The sequence below is a fragment of the Delphinus delphis genome, chromosome 3 (assembly GCF_949987515.2).
Source record: "Delphinus delphis chromosome 3, mDelDel1.2, whole genome shotgun sequence".
NCBI classification, from domain to species: Eukaryota; Metazoa; Chordata; class Mammalia; order Artiodactyla; family Delphinidae; genus Delphinus; species Delphinus delphis.
Genome location: NC_082685.1, coordinates 112,181,646 through 112,198,710, shown reverse-complemented (window position 1 = coordinate 112,198,710; position 17,065 = coordinate 112,181,646). Strand labels below are relative to the sequence as shown.

Sequence of the window (17,065 nt, the reverse complement as noted above, 5' to 3'; positions counted from 1 at the left end):
GTGTGAAGAGGAATTAAAGGAGAATAACGTAGTAGACCACAAGATGCCATTTAAAAGAGGCCTACTTTCAAAGAAGAGGCTCTAAGGACTAATGTTTATTATTTGTGATAGACAAACATGTCACAAGTAGCTACAAGTAATGCATTTGGGGACGGGGGGCGGGGGGGGAGGGTTGTGTGCCTATACGGCTGGAACATACCGCTGAGGCAGAATAAAAGAATAGCTGATAATGTCTAAAAGGGTTGGCAGGGGCAAAGGGCAGCCGAGGACCCAGTAAGTTAGGTGCAGCTTTCAAGGATGGGAAGAGACCCCATGAATAAAGAAAAATAGGACAAGCAGTTCTGAGCTTGCCAGAAAGAGAGGGGAAAAAACCCAAACTACTCCTTGAACAGCAGTGGCTATTTTAAGGCTGCCTAATCTACTGACCTGAAATGAGCAAGCTGAGCCAAAAACTGGTAGGAGGCCATTATCGGGGCTTCCCAGGACCCACAGAGAAGACTTAAAATCCTACTCCTAGTTATTCTCAAAGTATGTGAATGGGGAACGGGAAAGAACCACTTTTAAGTTCTTTAAGGTAATCTCCCTGTTTAGGTGTCCTTTTCCCAGAAAGGAAAGTACTAATGTTCACAAGACAATGTGACCTAAAAATCAGGTTACAAATGAGGTCTCTGATCAGCCAGCCTCCGGTTCAGCATACTACCAGTAAATGTGGATCTCAATTTCAGCCCAGTGAATTATGACCTTATGCATAAAACATACACTCTAATGTGCAAAATACTCAGATTTACACATATCTTGAGAATTGCATGACCAAATACCCCAATCTGAAAAATCTCAGTTTGTCATTCTTTTGAGTAAAACATAGTTATTTCATGAAAAAAAGAAGCTAGTTCAGCTCAACTGCCTAACTGCTTTTCATCCAAACTACCATAATACGTTGATGTGCAGCACAAGGGCTTTGTATGTACTTCCGATTTTGTCACACACAATATTAAAAAGACGTATTTTCAAAGGTCAAGTTTAAATAAGATTAATAATTCTTACTACTTTAATGAAGACATTCTTAAGTGAAACTGGCTTTCTTTTTAAAGTGCAAGCATATGACAGTGAATAATACAATGACTATTTGTACAGCTTGGTGCCAGTTCTTTGATTCACGCTAAGGCGTCAGCAGTTTTAAACACACCATCGCTCCTGTACCCTCAGTATAAACGCCACTTAGTATTATTAGTGTTACTTTGAAAATAGTCTTGACCTTGCGATCATGAAAACAGATCTCAGAAAAGGGGCTACAAATCCTGAGATAAGTGCTTCAGGAGGTGCTGTAAGATAGCATAACACATTTGAGAGTCAGAAGACCTGAATCCAGTCACTGGAGCTCATCAGGTGGTTGTCTTATATAAGCCTCAGGACCTTGCCAAGCCAATTTCTTCACAGATACAACTGGATTATGACCCATTTTCACAGAGTGGTTCTGAAAAACTAGATGTTACTGTGACAGCTCCTTATGTGCCCTACAGCCCTGTGTTATTTCTTACAGACTGATGAAGAGAAGAGACAGGGGCTACCTGTAGTGATGCCAGTATTCGACCGGAATACCTGTAGCATCCCCAAGTCCCAGATCTCCTTTATTGACTACTTCATAACAGACATGTTTGATGCTTGGGATGGTAAGACAGTTCCTGTTTTGTTACCCACAAACAGAATATTTTGCTATACATTATGATGGTTACCTTTAATGACAGAGGCTGGGCCTAAAGGTGTAAACGAAATGTAACTTAAAAGAAAAAGTCAGCTGCTTGTGGCCAGGTGTGGTGGGGGTGCATTAACACTTTGTGTGTCCTCAGCACAAACCATGTGTATGGAAGACTCAGTGGATGTTTGGTAACTGGATAAACAGGTGTTCAACTCTTCCAAGGACATGTTTCCAAAGCTTACAGGAGTTTTATTCTGTCATTGGAGGAAATTCTAGAGAGAACATAAAATATACTAAGTCTACTCTGAATCACAGATTCTTTTCATAATATCAGTTGATAAACAGCTTTTCATTTTTTTGAGATCCTTTTTAATTTTTTTGAATTTAATTTTTATTTTATATCCGAGTATAGTTGATTTACAATGTTGGGTTACTTTCAGGTGTATAGCTAAGTGATTCAGTTATACATATATCCATTCTTTTTCAGATCCTTTTCCCATATAGGTTATTACAGAACATTGAGTAGAGTTCCTTGTGCTATACAGTAGATTCTTGTTGATTATCTATTTAGTGTATATATGTTAACCCCAAACTCCTAATTTGTCCCTCCCCCCGTGTTTCCCCTTTGGTAACCATAAATTTGTTTTCAAAGTCTGTGAGTCTATTTCTGTTTTGTAAATAAGTTGAATTGTATCTTTTTTTTCAGATTCCACATATAAGTGATATCATATGATATTTGTCTTTCTCTTTCTGACGTACTTCACTTAGTATGATAATCTCTAGGTCCATCCATGTTGCTGAAAATGGCATTATCTCACTCTTTTTCATGGCTGAGTAATATTCCATTGTATATGTATGTATGTATGTGTGTGTGTGTGTATGTATATATATATATATATATATATATATATATATATATATATATATACACCACATCTTCTTCATCCATTCATCTGTCAAGGGACATTTAGGTTGCTTCCATGTCTTGGCTACTGTAAAGAGTGCTGCAGTGAACATTGGGGTGCATGTATCTTTTTGAATTACAGTCTTCTCTGGGTATACGCCTAAGAGTGGGATTGCTGGGTCATATGGTAGCTCTATTTTTAGTTTTTTAAGGAACCTCCATACCATTTTCCATAGTGGCTGCACCAATTTACATTCGCACCAACAGTGTAGGAGGGTTCCCTTTTCTCCACACCCTCTCCAGCATTTGTTATTTGTAGACTTTTTAATGATGGCCATTCTGACTGGTTTGAGGTGATACCTCATTGTGGTTTTGATTTGCATTTCTCATTGAGTGACGTTGAACATCTTTTCATGTGCTTTTGGCCATCCGTATGTCTTCTTTGGAGAAATGTCTATTTAGATCTTCTGCCTATTTTTTGATTTTTTTTTTTTTTGATACAGAGCTGCATGAACTGTTGGTGTATTTTGGAGATTAATCCCTTGTTGGTTGCTTCATTTGCAAATATTTTCTCCCATTCTGTGGGTTGTATTTTCGTTTTGTCTATGGTTTCCTTTGCTGTGCGAAAGCTTTTAAGTTTAATTAGGTCCCATTTGTTTATTTTTGTTTTTATTTTCATTACTCTAGGTACAAGGTGGATCCAAAAAGATACTGCTGTGATTTATGGTGAAGAGTGTCCTATGTTTTCCTCTAAGAGTTTTATAGTAGCCAGCCTTACATTTAGGTCTTCAATCCATTTCGAGTTTGTGTATGGTGTTACAGAATGTTCTAGTTTCATTCTTTTACATGTAGTTGTCCAGTTTCCCCAGCACCACTTATTGAAGAGACTATCTTTTCTCCATTGTATATTCTTGCTTCCTTTGTTGTAGATTAATTGACCATAGATGCATGGGTTTATTTCTGGGCTTTCTGTCCTGTTCCATTGATCTATACTTCTGTTTTTGTGCCAGTACCATACCACTTTGATTACTGTAGCTTTGAAGTATAGTCTGAAGCCAGGGAGCCTGATTTCTCCAGCTCTGATTTTCTTCCTCAGGATTGCTTTAGCTATTCAGTGTCTTTTGTGTTTCCTTACAAATTAAAAAAATTTTCATTCTAGTTCTGTGAAAAATGTCATCGGTATCTTGATAGGGATTGCACTGAATCTGTAGATTGCCTTGGGTAGTATAGTCATTTTCACAATATTTATTCTTCCAATCCAAGAACATGGTATCCTTCCATGTGTTTGTGTCATCCTTGATTTCTTTCATCAACATCTTATAGTTTTCAGGGTACAGGTTTTTTGCCTCCTTAGGTAGGTTTATTCCAAGGTATTTTATTCTTTTTGATGTGATGGTAAATGGGATTGTTTCTTTAATTTCTCTTTCTGATCTTTTGTTGTTATCAATTTTTAGTTAAAAGGACCTGTTCATATTTCAGAAACCAGTGTTTAGTAACTCATCCTTCTCATGCTTCTGTGTTCACCTTAGGCCTAACCTAGGGTACCTCTCCTCCAATTGTGATCCCAAATTTGTCCCACAGAGCCCCAACCTTATAAATGCTCCTGGAATCTAATTTAACAGGCTTCTTTTTATTCTCTTATATCCTTGCAGCCTTTGCACACCTGCCAACCCTGATGCAACATTTGGCCGATAACTACAAACACTGGAAGACGTTAGATGACCTAAAGTGCAAAAGTCTGAGGCTTCCATCTGACAGCTAAAGCCAAGACAGAGAAGGTGACCTCTTGATCTACAAAGGGCACTGTGAATCACAGTAGTGTAAACAAGAGGCTTTCCTTCATAATGAAAATGACAGGTGTAGGTTAAGGAGCTAATGTTTAATATCTGACTTTTAATCATTCAACTTCCCAAATTTCATTTTTAGAAAATTATGTTCCATGAAGAAAAATTTTGAACAATCACTTAGTGACAGAACAAACACATGGCAAAATCCTTTGCCCTGCTGTCATCCTGTCTGCCCTCATCAAACCCTGCAGCTGATTCACTGTAACTAGCAGGAGACATGCAGCAAAGACTTGGTGCCCACGAGCCCACCATCTCTGTGGATGATGGACCATGTAGCTTAGCTAGTGGTTTAGCTCATCTTTTACCATGAAAGTCACCATCACTGTTTAGCTTGACTATTTTCCTCAAGAGCAATCTAAAAGGCTCATAAGAATATCTAAGAAAAGAAACCCATATAAAGTGAGCAAAACAACTAGGACCAAACTGCTGATAAACTAGTTAGCTTCAGAGCCTCCATGGCTAGGTGGTTCTGATCAATGGTGTAACACCCAAGTTAGAACATAGTCTGTCTTGGCCTGGTGAGTGCCTTCTCTAGACTGGTATCAGCAGCCTGTGTAGTCCTCTCTCCTACAAAAGGGATTCATCTTAACAGAAAGTCAACCATGATGGGGAAGGAAGTGACATCTTGTCTGTGAGGAATCCAAGAGCTTTCTCCCTTTATTTCTGGTTTACAGAGGCAGTTACAAGGCACTACAGTAGGTATTATATACAAGCCATTAATCTGAATGCCCTTGGACAAGCTTTTTTTTAAAAAAAAAATTTATATACATTTGCTGTTTAAAATTTTTATTAAAGCAATCTAAATTTTCAGGGTTTAAGTCCATGGAGTACGTTGTGCCGAGTACTGAGGAGACAGAGGAAGTTTCAAGGTTCAGATGTTTTTAACCTATCTATATTTAAGATCATGCCATTTTGCTTTAATGATGAAAAAAAGATTGCAAGGTGTGTAAATATATCAGAAAATAGCATATGGGGAAGCAGTAAATACTATTTTAAGCTATTAATTGTATGCTAAAAGCTTCTAAAGCACAAGTGCATATTTTTATACAGCTCTTTTCACAACTTTCTGTGGTCTACATGAAGTCAGACTTGAGATTTTCTTTTCTCTTTTACCAGCCAACCCTTCTCTATGTATTATAAATTAGAGATTCTGTAAACAAAATCTTTGTTTTTCTTTCAAATTCTCTGTACTTCATGCTGCATTTCTAAGAGGTATAAACAGAGACTAAATTAACTGAACCAGTAGTTAGTTACTTTTTTCAAATGAAAATTGGAATGCAGAACACGTGGACCTAGTACATGGGGGCAAAAATTACTTATCACTACAAAACATGCCAATGTTTTTTTCTATGTTTTGTACCAACAAATGGAAACATATATGACAATTCCATGCAAAGAAATGTACCTAAATTATTTTTGTTAGATGGTAAGAGAACTTGCTTGGTCAGGACAGCAGCTAGCTTTGTATTGTAATGCTGCACTAAGTAAATGTGATGAAAATGTTTTTGTGAAGTACTTGTAACTAAATTCCTACAGCCATTTTTCATTCCTAACAGCTGTTTTTATTTTACCTCTTTGGCCTAAATTTTTCATAATTTCAATATTTCGGTTTAGTGTTATTTCATGAGTCACACGCTTTGTTTTCAGAACACATTAAATTCAGGATGTCAGAATCCCATTTTAAGGAGCTAAATAATTTGCCTAGGCTTCAGAAGCTTGCCTGAAGCAACGACAATCTTTTCTTGACCATCTCGCTTTTGGTTCCATTTGGTAAGTGACATTCATCAGATGTCTGACATTTTTCTATGTGAATGTTTGTTAAAACTGACTCAGTATAATTTCAAATTAATTTCATATTAACACTGCCAGGTACTAAAGCTTTAGCATAGCTCTGCTCTTTATCAGTGTAATCTACTATGGTGTAATCTTCTACTGAGTTGCTAACTAAATAGTGCATTCCTCCAAATAGTCTTTCAGATGGTATGTGTATCAGATGAGTGAGTATAAACTATTATAATTGTCTCTCATACTGAGCATAAGTCTGTGTTGAGGGGAACCCTATTAATTTAGGAAAATATAACATGATCTAAACTAGAGAGAAGTCACATTACTACTACTACTTAACCAGAAGTTAGTTATAAAACACTGTTACCGGGACCAGAATAACCCTATAATTTAATTAGGTTATTCTTTACTTCCAATTTAAGATTTTAAAATATGCTTACCTTCAGAGTTAGGACTGCTTAGTCTTGTGGACAAAGAACAAGCCTCATCTATTAATCAGAACGCACTCAACTTGAGAAAGATAAATACAATGTCCCTCAAGTTTAGGCTCTTGATTGTGTTATGTGAGTAAGCCAGAGAATGAGGTAATAAGGGTATTTTTAAATAAAAATGACAAGGCCCACTGCATAGTATTACTTCTGGTGTTGCAAATATAACAGCACTGAAAGCTAAGCTAGGGAAATGGAAAAAATGCACATAATATTTATCGACCTCAGTTATAGTTGTATTCTTATAGTTGTATTCTTCTAGTTTGAAAGTTCAACTTTTTGCAGCACTCTGCATACAACTAGTAAGCAGCCATCAAAGTCTGAGTCTCTGCTAGATTTTCCCATCTCACTGTTTTACTCCATCTCTGACCTTAGGGCATTCATGAAAGCAAAAACCATCAAGTTCCCATGAATGGGTTGGAGGTTTTCCTCTAGATTTTAATAACAGAGGGACTCACAGTGGTACTTTCATCAGTACTATTTGCTCCCCCAACTCACCTGTGGTTTGTATCATTCACGTGAATAGATTACTATTACATAATACTAATCCAGAACAAATTAGGGAAAAAAGCAGTTAAGAATCTATGAATTCCTTTTATAATTCATTGACTATCTTATACAATTCAAGAAAACTTTAAAACTCATGACCTAATAGTAGAATCTCCAAAGAAAAAGCTAGCTGGTAATAAGAGAAAGTCCATCTATGGAAGAAAATTAAAAGCCTAACAATGACTCCGATCAATAATCTGATGCACTCAGCCCAAAATGCATGTCTGCCTGGTTTAGGAATCCTACCCACGTTCCAATTTCAGGATAAAAGATTAGCAGTGCCTCAGTATGACTGCTCAGATACGTATGCCACGATAACAACAATCTGTCGGCTAAGAGGCAGTGCTAATTTTTCTATTCACATTCTTCTATTATGTAACGGTGGTTACATAAATTTTATTATATTTCTCCATAAAGGTATTTTCATTGTGAATTAAAACAGAAACAATGACTATGAACATTATCTGGTTTTGCTCAAAGGGTAATCATACAACCCTTCTCTCTCATTCCAGTCATGTTCAATTTCTGTTTTTAAATTCGTTTACTGATGCTAATGAGAATTGAGCTAACTAACTGGAAGGCCTTACCTGACTGGGCTTCAGCTTCCTTATTTATAACATTATGGCACTGGTCTGGCATAGATGACCATAGCTCTTCCAGACTTTCTAGGTAGTTGAGGAAACAACAACTGTCAAAGGTAAAACTAGTGACACTAGTGACAACAATTTACAAAGATTCCATTAGGGTGTGTGTGATGAAAAAATAAATCCAGAAAGTGTTCTTTGAGAAGGATTAGTCCTCTGACACATCAGCCACCTGGTGTTTACTTCAATACGATTCTTTCATCAGCAGTTTAATATTAACTCCACAATTAAACCCACCCATTTTTTAATGTATGGAACACTTTTTAATTTTTATTCTTTAGTACCAAAAGGGAGAAAGAGTGCTCTAAGGCTGATGGGGTGATGAAGATGATTAAATCTCAGTGGTCTGCAAGAAACTCATAAGTGATGCCTGTCTCAAGCATTTCATATTTGAGCCAATGGTAAGATGAATCAGGCACTTTGAAAACACTGTAACTTTACTGATCTAGCTCTCATCTCTGGCATATATGAGGGGCTGCTGCTGGTCTATTACCAAGAATCTAGTCAATAGCTGCTCAGGCTAGGGGGAAAAAAATACACTGTAATAAGATTCCTCCTGATTTGTGTTTATAGGGATTTCAGTAGCTAGAATTTTAAAAAAAAAAAGGATTTAAACAAATTAGTTGGCACCAAAAAAAAAAAGCTGTAGTTAAAACAGTGAGAGATTCAGGTTTGCTTCATATTTAGAATACTGAGAGTTACTAAAGACCAGGGGGATTTGTAGGAGAAAGGATATATTTAAATTTATCACAAGAATGCTTAATCAAACAGGCTCTAAAGAAAACCAAAGAATAAAAAAATACTGTTATTTCTATTTCTACCTCCTCCCAGGGTCTAGGTTCAAATTAAGAAGCTTAAAACACAGCACTCACCACTTCAATAGCAGCACAAAGTACAATTATTATGGAATCTTCATTTCCTACAGGGAGGCATCAGTTTTCCGGATATCTCAAGGTTTAAGTTCAAGATATGCTACATCCTACCTATTTACTCTTCACCGGATTTTTCATTTTTCTCCCAAAATATCGTCTATAATGATCATGTATATTTATTTCCATAAAAGTAGGTTCCTTGAATAAATCTTTAAAAGAATGACAGGTATAGTTAAAATACTAACAACTTTGGAGAACAAAGTCAGGTATTTCAAAATCCAAAAAGGCTAAATGAAAGAAATTACATGTAATATTTTAAAAATCTAATCCCTTTTGATGAATAAAAATTTAATTAGAGGCAATATAGTTACATTAGAGAGAGTGAGAGGTTCCAAGTACTCTTCTCCTCATTAAACATAAACTCATATAATTTCTGGTGTAGAGTTTTTTCAAAGCATAAAAAATTTATCTCTGTGAGGACACTGTGGTATAATTTAATTCTGCTTCAACAGGTATATGTGATGAACTCTGAAAACTTCACTTTCTGAAAATTCACTGCTGAAATTAGACCCATTCCTTCAATGGTTTCAGGTAACTGTTATGTGAAAAGTCAAATGAAAAACTTGTGCTATATTCTTTGGTGAAAGTACTAATACCTGAGAAGCAACTTGTTGCTGGTTTGCAGCCCCAGAAAAAAGAATTCAAACAATTGGAATTTTATGGAGTAACAAGAAAAAAAAATTACAAAATTTAAGTGATTAATATGGTAATGGTTTTCAGAGTATTACCCCTATATTTGCTGTTCAAGGTTCATGCACAGGTGTTCAAATTCCTTAAACTAGACAGCAAGATATAAGTCACCATTCTCCTCTAATTTTTGAAATAACTTTAAGCTGCGCAATCCAGATTCTCGTTCTCCATTTTTCCACAAAATAATGAGATGATCAGCAGAACATGTCACTAGTCCATGATCTTCAAAGTACAGAAACATCTGTAAAAAAAAATTTTAATTACTGATTATAGGAACTTCAAGGAGAAGAGGCTAATACTAACTAGATTAAGACAGGTGCTTGTTAAAATGTGTACCTTGGAGACTTCTTTGGATCTGACCGTAAAACTCCGTATCTTTCATGAGAAATGTTATTTTTAAGTGTGAGTGATAATCACATACAAATATACAAATGCTAGACTAGTAAATACTACTCAACTACAGAACTATAAATAACAGCTATTTTTGTAAAGTACATGAAGTCCCAAAGTATCGTCTAAATTTTACCATTATCTAATTCCTCAAGTATTGGTTTTAAGATTTTTGTCAGAAGTCCCAACAAACCTGCTTTACTTAATCATTTTTACTGGCCTTCTTATTTATGCAAAAATGGCCACCAATAAAATGTCTGAATTCCAAATTCTCCAAGAGAAACAATGGCTTTAGCTCTCTATAAAAAGAGACATAATCAATCCTTAAGCATTTACTGAGTGTCATCTATATGCTTATAGTCCCTACCCTTAAAAAGGTTCTAATTCAGTTGTGAAAACCAAATCATAGTTGAAACAATAAGGGTACCAATTAAAGATGATGTAATCAGGTACTAAATAGCATAGTTCAGGCTATGATTTGCCACAGAAATGCAGAAAAAGGAGGCATAGTTCAATAATGAATGAAGTTGTCAGAAAAAGCTTCAAAAACATAAAACTCTCCAAATAAAAGGAAGGTCATGCCCAGTGAAGGAACAGGCTGGAAGGTAAGAATACGAAAATGGAATGTTGATGAGAAGGCAGCATGCATCCTATGGAGTAGAGAGGAGATAAATGAAAAGGATGAGCTCTTTGAGGGAAAGAGTGAAATATAGGAGAGAAATAGGATGCAAGTTTTCTAAGACATAACTCATACATTTCTGAAGATAGCAGGAGAAGGGCTCAGCTGATGATGTAGGAGTGAGGGGTGGAGACCTAGCAGAGCAAAACTCCTCAGGAGATGGAAAAGTTAGAATTCAATAAATACAGGTAGATAGGACTAGGCTTAGAGAGTAAGGATCAAAAGAAAAAAGGAATGAGAAAATTCAAGAAAGAGCCAAGATTTTTTTAAAAAGTAATTAAATGTCAACACTTCCACTCAGGAAAATTTCTAAGAATTGAACACTTCCATACAATGACAAATGTGCCACACCATTTAAAAACCTTTAATAGGTTCCTACTATTTAAAACATAAAGTCCAGGGACTTCCCTGGTGGTGCAGTGGTTAAGAATCCACCTGCCAATGCAGGGGACACAGGCTCGAGCCCTGGTCCGAGAAGATACCACATGCCGTAGAGCAACTAAGCCTGTGCGCCACAACTACTGAAGCCCACACGCCTAGAGCCTGTGCTCCACAACGAGAAGCCACCGCAACGCACCGCATCGAAGAGTAGCCCCTGCTCGCCGCAACTAGAGAAAGTCCGTGTGCAAAGACCCAACACAGCCAAAATAAATACATAAACTTTTTGTGTATGTATGTATGAATTTTTTTAAAAAGTCCAAACTCCTTAGCCTTACATTCAGTAATCTGACCCCAAACTACTTTCCCAGCTTTATCTCCTACTGTGTCCATTCATCGGAACACAGTCCTCCAGCCTAGCCAACCTGCTCCTTGCCACCAAGTAGATTCTATCTTTGCCCTCCTGTCTACCACATTCCATCTGCACAACTCCCAAAGTTAAAAAACAAAATGAAAACAACTGGGCTACCTGGCAGAGGAAGGCAAAAATGAGTAAGATGTAAGTACCCAAAATCAGGGAGCTTATGGTCGTAAGACTATCTTAATCCTACCTAAGCATCAAGGTTCAGCTCATATCCAGGACCATAATATTTTTATATTATATCTCTTTGTAAACGCCAATGTCTAGTGTAGTGCCTGAAATACAGGAAATGCTAATAACAAGTGTTGTGCTGTTGCTTCTAAGTATAAATGCACTTTCAAATGAAAAACAATTTGTTCCTCCCTGGCTATGAAACAGGGAAGAACAATTTAAGAAACTCATGGGGCTTCCCTGGTGATCGAGTGGTTAGGACTCCATGCTCCCAGTGCAGGGGGCCTGCAGCACGCGGGAACTAGATCCCGCATACTGCAACTAGTAGCCCGTATGCCACAACAAAGATCCCGCATGCCGCAACTAAGACCAGCACAGAGGGAAGGAGGGAGGGAGGGAGGGGGGAAGGGAGGGGGACTTAGGGCTCTGCTTATACTGTTACCAGTTCCAATCGTTTCTTTACCTCGACTGGTCTTATTCCTTCTTCATTACAGGCAATAATGCCTATAGTAAATATTAAAGTATTTGAATATATTTATAACAAGTTAGAACTTTATGCATCCTATAATTCTCAACTATTATTTTTATATATGCACAATGACAGTCAAGACACTGGGTTTTACTAACGCTAACAAATTATTATCCTCCAAAGGGAGGTAAAAACAGTACTGTTCATGAATTTGATAAACTTCCCTGGAATTAGATTCTATAAGGCTTTACCTCTACATACATAAACACAACCCTCCATGTACCCTCTATTTACTACTGTTACATATTCAACATTATTCACACCATCCTTATTGTCAGCTATCTACATCTCATAAGTAATAGTAATTAAGCGATTTTTTAGAAGCAAGACATCCCTTCTTCAAATCATTTCTCTGTAAAGAGAGATCCTAATGGCACATACTATATAACCTATCCCATTCCATGTTTAGATTCCACAAAAACCTACAGATAAGAGAAAGTTTAGGTCTTTATGAGACCAAATGAAAGAAGAGCAGTGAGATGCAAAAAGCAGGAATTCCCTGGACATTTATATGCCTATTAAAAATAATACCTCCACAGATGATGAGTGTCCAATTAAATCGCCAATAAGCTCTAGTGAACATGAAGTGGCATTTTCTTGTTGTTTTTTAACAGGGTGGCTGGCTTGTTTATTTACTCTTCCAAATCCCCACATGTTAAAAAAACCTAGAAAAACACAGCCATTTCAGTCATTTTCGAAATTACTGTGCTCTTTTCTTATAATAATAATCTAAGATCAGAAAAACAAAACTTAAATGCAAAAAGTGTTCCCCACTTATTTTAGTCAAGGGCTTAGTGAGCAGATGGTACCAGGTACTATACTAGGGTTTTTTAAATATGTTACTTTGTTTCCTCTTAGCTACCCAGGTTTGTTGCTCATCTCTTTTTATTGTCCCTACTCACGCACTGGTGAAGGTGTGTTAACGTGAGGAAAAGGCAATGGGAATCAAAGAGGAGAGAAATGAAAGGCCTGAATGGCAATGAGGTGGGGCGGGGGTGGGGGAGGTCACAACTCAGATTTATCAATAAAGGGTAGGCAAAAAGCAACATAGGGATGTCCCAGAGCAATGCCCTATGACTTCAAATAACCAGAAGAAATTCCAGGGGTACCAGCATCTGATTTCTTATGCAAAGGCTGCTAACTAACAGGGATTTTGTTTTTCAAATCAAACACCTGAAAATCAAAGAGTTCATGAGATGATATAAATACAAAAATGTTTATAAATAAATTGAGTTCTGTGTTAATGATAATGCTTTAAGGCTGAAAGAACTTTGACACCTGATGATACAAATTCTGTCTGTATACCAGACATAATTACAGACAATATAAATGAGTAAATAGTTCATTAGGCCATTTAGTCAGTCAGATTACCAGGAATAATAGTTTCCCCTCAAAACAAAAAAATCCTAGTTGACTTGAACTGAAATAAACAGGTAGTTCTACAGTAAAGCAATATTTAAATGTGAATCCTAGATCCCAATTACCAAATGCTTCATGTAAACATCTGATGCTTATTTGGAGCACACTGTATATTATTTTGTGGTTACATACCACTGCCTTTCTTCTGTCTTGCATATGAGAAAAAAAAAAAAAAGCAAGACTACCTTTTTGAGAAAAGATACTCACCTGTTGGTACAGGTTCAGCTGCAAGCTGCTGTTTTTCTCGTAACTCCCAAATGCGTACACTTCCATCTTCTGAGCATGAGATTAACTGCCTGTCAGAAGAGAAAATCAGTGATAAAAAGAGCACCATGGAAGGCCTATGCTAAATTTGCAGTGAAAGAAATCAGTGGAGCCCGCAACTGCTTTTATTCAGCTCTTGGCAGGAGCCAATAAAAATCACAATTTATCAATATGGCTTTACAATGCAAAGTAAAAGCACTCCTCAAGAAAGGCACACATTATACTGTTACATTGGTTCAAATGTTATAAATATGTATCATTTCCATTTTTAAAAATGCATTCAGGAAACAGGTTACGAATTACAGTTTCACAATATCCTGAGAAGTCTCATTCCTTCCTCTCACGGTATCTCTTCTCAGGGCGCCTCTCACTCTAAAAGTATCCTGCATAGAAAATAATTCTATTTCCTTCATATAATTCATCCCTAGAAACTCAACAGCCAAATCTACCCTGAGGGGAAAGCCCTCAGTTGGCAGCCTTAGCCAACAGGAGACTACCATTTAATTGAAGCCGTAATCAAACACCACCACCAAAAAGGTGGGTTTGTGGAAAATATAAAAAGAAAAATTAGTACACAGTCAGTGCCCAAAAGTCTTTTATCTTTTAAAATAAATACCGAATTTTAAATTATCTCTTCTTATAATGAAATTCAATGTAATTCATTTGAACCTTGCTTCTTGTAAATTTCATAATATAATGCCACCAACTCTTCTGTTAAGATAGCCATGGGGTATTCTCCATTTCCAAAAGAACATAACAGGTCAAGCCACGGAGCCAGGTGACTTTGCCCCTTGAAAAATTACACTGGAACTATGCATTTCTTTCACCTGTTACAGAACTGACGGAAACTTGTACCTGTTTGGAAGTTTGGCAACGTGCAGGACATTGGAGTCATGTGCAGTTTTCTGGCAGGCAATCACACGCTTCATTTGAAGGTTATAGACGTATAAACCCCTTCCAACTGCAACAAATACATTCTGGCGGGGGGAGAGGGGGGGAAGTTCAGTAATGGGCATAAAACTAGTACTTACCACTACCTGGTGTAATAGATTTCCAGGCCTGGTGTGAGATCAGAAAGCCATTGTTACCTTCCCTATTCCTAGCCTTCAGCCCAAATTATTGTACTGCCCTCTGAAATCCAAAAATATCAAAGCACAAAGGAAAGCTCAGCATTTAGAAGGTGGAAGGACACAACTGCTAATACAGAGAAAGCGTTGTATATTATACCCCACAGCATCGCTTTCTTCCTCGTTGAAATGTGACAGAGAAAGGAGCTGTGGCTGACAGACTGGCCTGCAGTGGAGGTGGAGCTGCTGAGGTACAACCTAGGTTTTCATCCACATAATACTATATCCTTGGGAAAACTACTTAGCTTCTTTTGCCTGAAAAATGTGAGCAAAATTACTTGCACTCCACATCTTAAGCATCACAAGACCTATAAAGGATACAAAAAAGCATATGCTATAGTGGCATATATACAGTGGCTTCACAAAAACATTTTTCCAAATGTAGTATTAGAAACACCTTTTTACTAAAGCAGCTTTAATCTTTTGAAAGTACTTTCACCAATACTTACCTTACTTCAACCTCACAACATCTCATTAATGCAGGAAAAGCTATTTTCCAGAATAATAAGTCAAAATAAAAAAAGATTAATATCACACAAAAATTAAGACGTGAGAGTTTGATATTAGAATCCAGGTCATGTTACTCCAGTCCCTTACTCTTGCCTCATACCATACCACCTAGCTTCCAAAATTATTTTGCAAGTCACTAGACTTCTGGTAGCTCTTGTCTTAGAATCATTCATTCTTACTCAGTTGGTATGCCAGTAGAAAGACCTTTCAAAACTCCTTTTTTTTTTTGCCTACCTGTTCTCACCAAAGAATACTTCTCATGCAGCCTCAAAGGCTACAACGCCAACTCAGACCTACAGCATCTCGACCAAAACATGCCCCCCAAGGCTTACCAGAGTTTAAATCTGGAATGATCCCCTTGACCCTCAGGATTGGTATTCTGCATGTAGCAATGCAAGCTGAAGACCAGTGCCATGAGCATTAATGAGAACAGCTAGCCAACTTGCTAAAATCTAGTGTCCTGGGTGACATTCAATGCAGAGAAACCTCAGAAACTAGTTATATGGACCAGGAAATCTGTGCAGAGTTTAAATGATTTATCCAAAGTCACAAAGAAAATTATCAACACAACTAGAGAATTAATAAGCTTTGGGGCAGCCTTTACTCAACAGAATCACTCTATCAACCACTTGTCATCAACAATGAATGGCCCGCCTGCAGAAAGAAAAAAACTCCGATAAAACAAAGAAAATTAGGGAAAAGTGAGTGCTTTATTAATGCTTTATTAAGCATTTATAGCAGTTAATAACACCAATCGAAAATTTTAAGATTAAAGAGTACAAAATGCAAAACTTTAAACACTTTTACAAAAGTGAGAAAAAGGTATCAAATTAAAAATATATATGGGGCTTCCCTGGTGTCGCAGTGGTTGGGAGTCCGCCTGCCGATGCGGGGAACACGGGTTCGTGCCCCGGTCCGGGAAGATCCCACGTGCTGCGGAGCGGCTGGGCCCGTGAGGCATGGCCGCTGAGCCTGCGCATCCGGAGCCTGTGCTCCGCGACGGGAGAGGCCACAGCAGTGAGAGGCCCGCGTACCACAAAAAAAAAAAAAAAAAAAAAAAAAAAATATATATATATATATATATATATGGACTTCCCTGATGGCACAGTGGTTAAGAATCTGCCTGCCAATACAGGGGACACAGGTTCGATCCCTGGTCAGGGAAGATCCCACATGCCGCGGAGCAACTAAGCCCGTGCGCCACAACTGCTGAGCCTGCACTCCGGAGCAGGCTGAGCCACAGCAACTGAGCCCGCACGCCTGGAGCCCGTGCTCGGCAACAAGAGAAGCCACCGCGATGAGAAGCCCGCGCACCACAACTGAAGAGTAGCCCCTGCTCGCCGCAACTAGAGAAAAGCCTGCACGCAACAAGAAGACCCAAAACAGCCAAAACTAAATAAATAATTTTTTAAAAAAGAAAGATAAAAATATATATACATATAAAATTTTTAGGGCTACAACTCTTAGAGATAGTTTCCATCTTTTCTGAGACTACTGTCTTCTATCATATTTACTTTTTTTAAAAAAAATAAAATTGGGATATAAAGAAACTTAATCTTTAGGTATAACAGTGTTCTTTAACCTATTCTTACCCTACTCTGTTTTAGTTTTGTTTTGTTTTTAAGGTAAGAGAGGTGCAAAG

At 37.4% G+C, this 17,065-nt stretch overlaps 2 protein-coding genes across 14 annotated transcripts in view; one reads left to right on the top strand and one right to left on the bottom strand.

Annotated features, from left to right (window-relative positions):
- Positions 1-6,194, top strand: part of PDE8B (phosphodiesterase 8B) — a 379,854-nt gene extending 373,660 nt beyond the window's left edge. For 11 of the 12 annotated variants that reach the window (XM_060009269.2, XM_060009271.2, XM_060009270.2 and 8 more), the window contains 2 exons: positions 1,541-1,670; positions 4,253-4,378. In XM_060009269.2, coding sequence (XP_059865252.1) covers positions 1,541-1,670; positions 4,253-4,362 — 240 coding nt within the window. In that variant the 3' untranslated portion in view covers positions 4,363-4,378. Of the gene's footprint in view, positions 1-1,540; positions 1,671-4,252; positions 4,379-6,094 lie in introns of those variants that run through there. The other variant, XM_060009266.1, reaches the window with a different exon arrangement.
- Positions 6,195-9,623: 3,429 nt separating this feature from the next.
- Positions 9,624-17,065, bottom strand: part of WDR41 (WD repeat domain 41) — a 42,997-nt gene continuing 35,555 nt past the window's right edge. The window contains exons 10-13 of one of the 2 annotated variants that reach the window (XM_060009281.1): positions 14,642-14,763; positions 13,730-13,818; positions 12,635-12,768; positions 9,624-9,776 (exon numbers count right to left, since the gene is read on the bottom strand). In XM_060009281.1, coding sequence (XP_059865264.1) covers positions 9,624-9,776; positions 12,635-12,768; positions 13,730-13,818; positions 14,642-14,763 — 498 coding nt within the window. The remainder of the gene's footprint in view (positions 9,777-12,634; positions 12,769-13,729; positions 13,819-14,641; positions 14,764-17,065) is intronic. The other variant, XM_060009282.1, reaches the window with a different exon arrangement.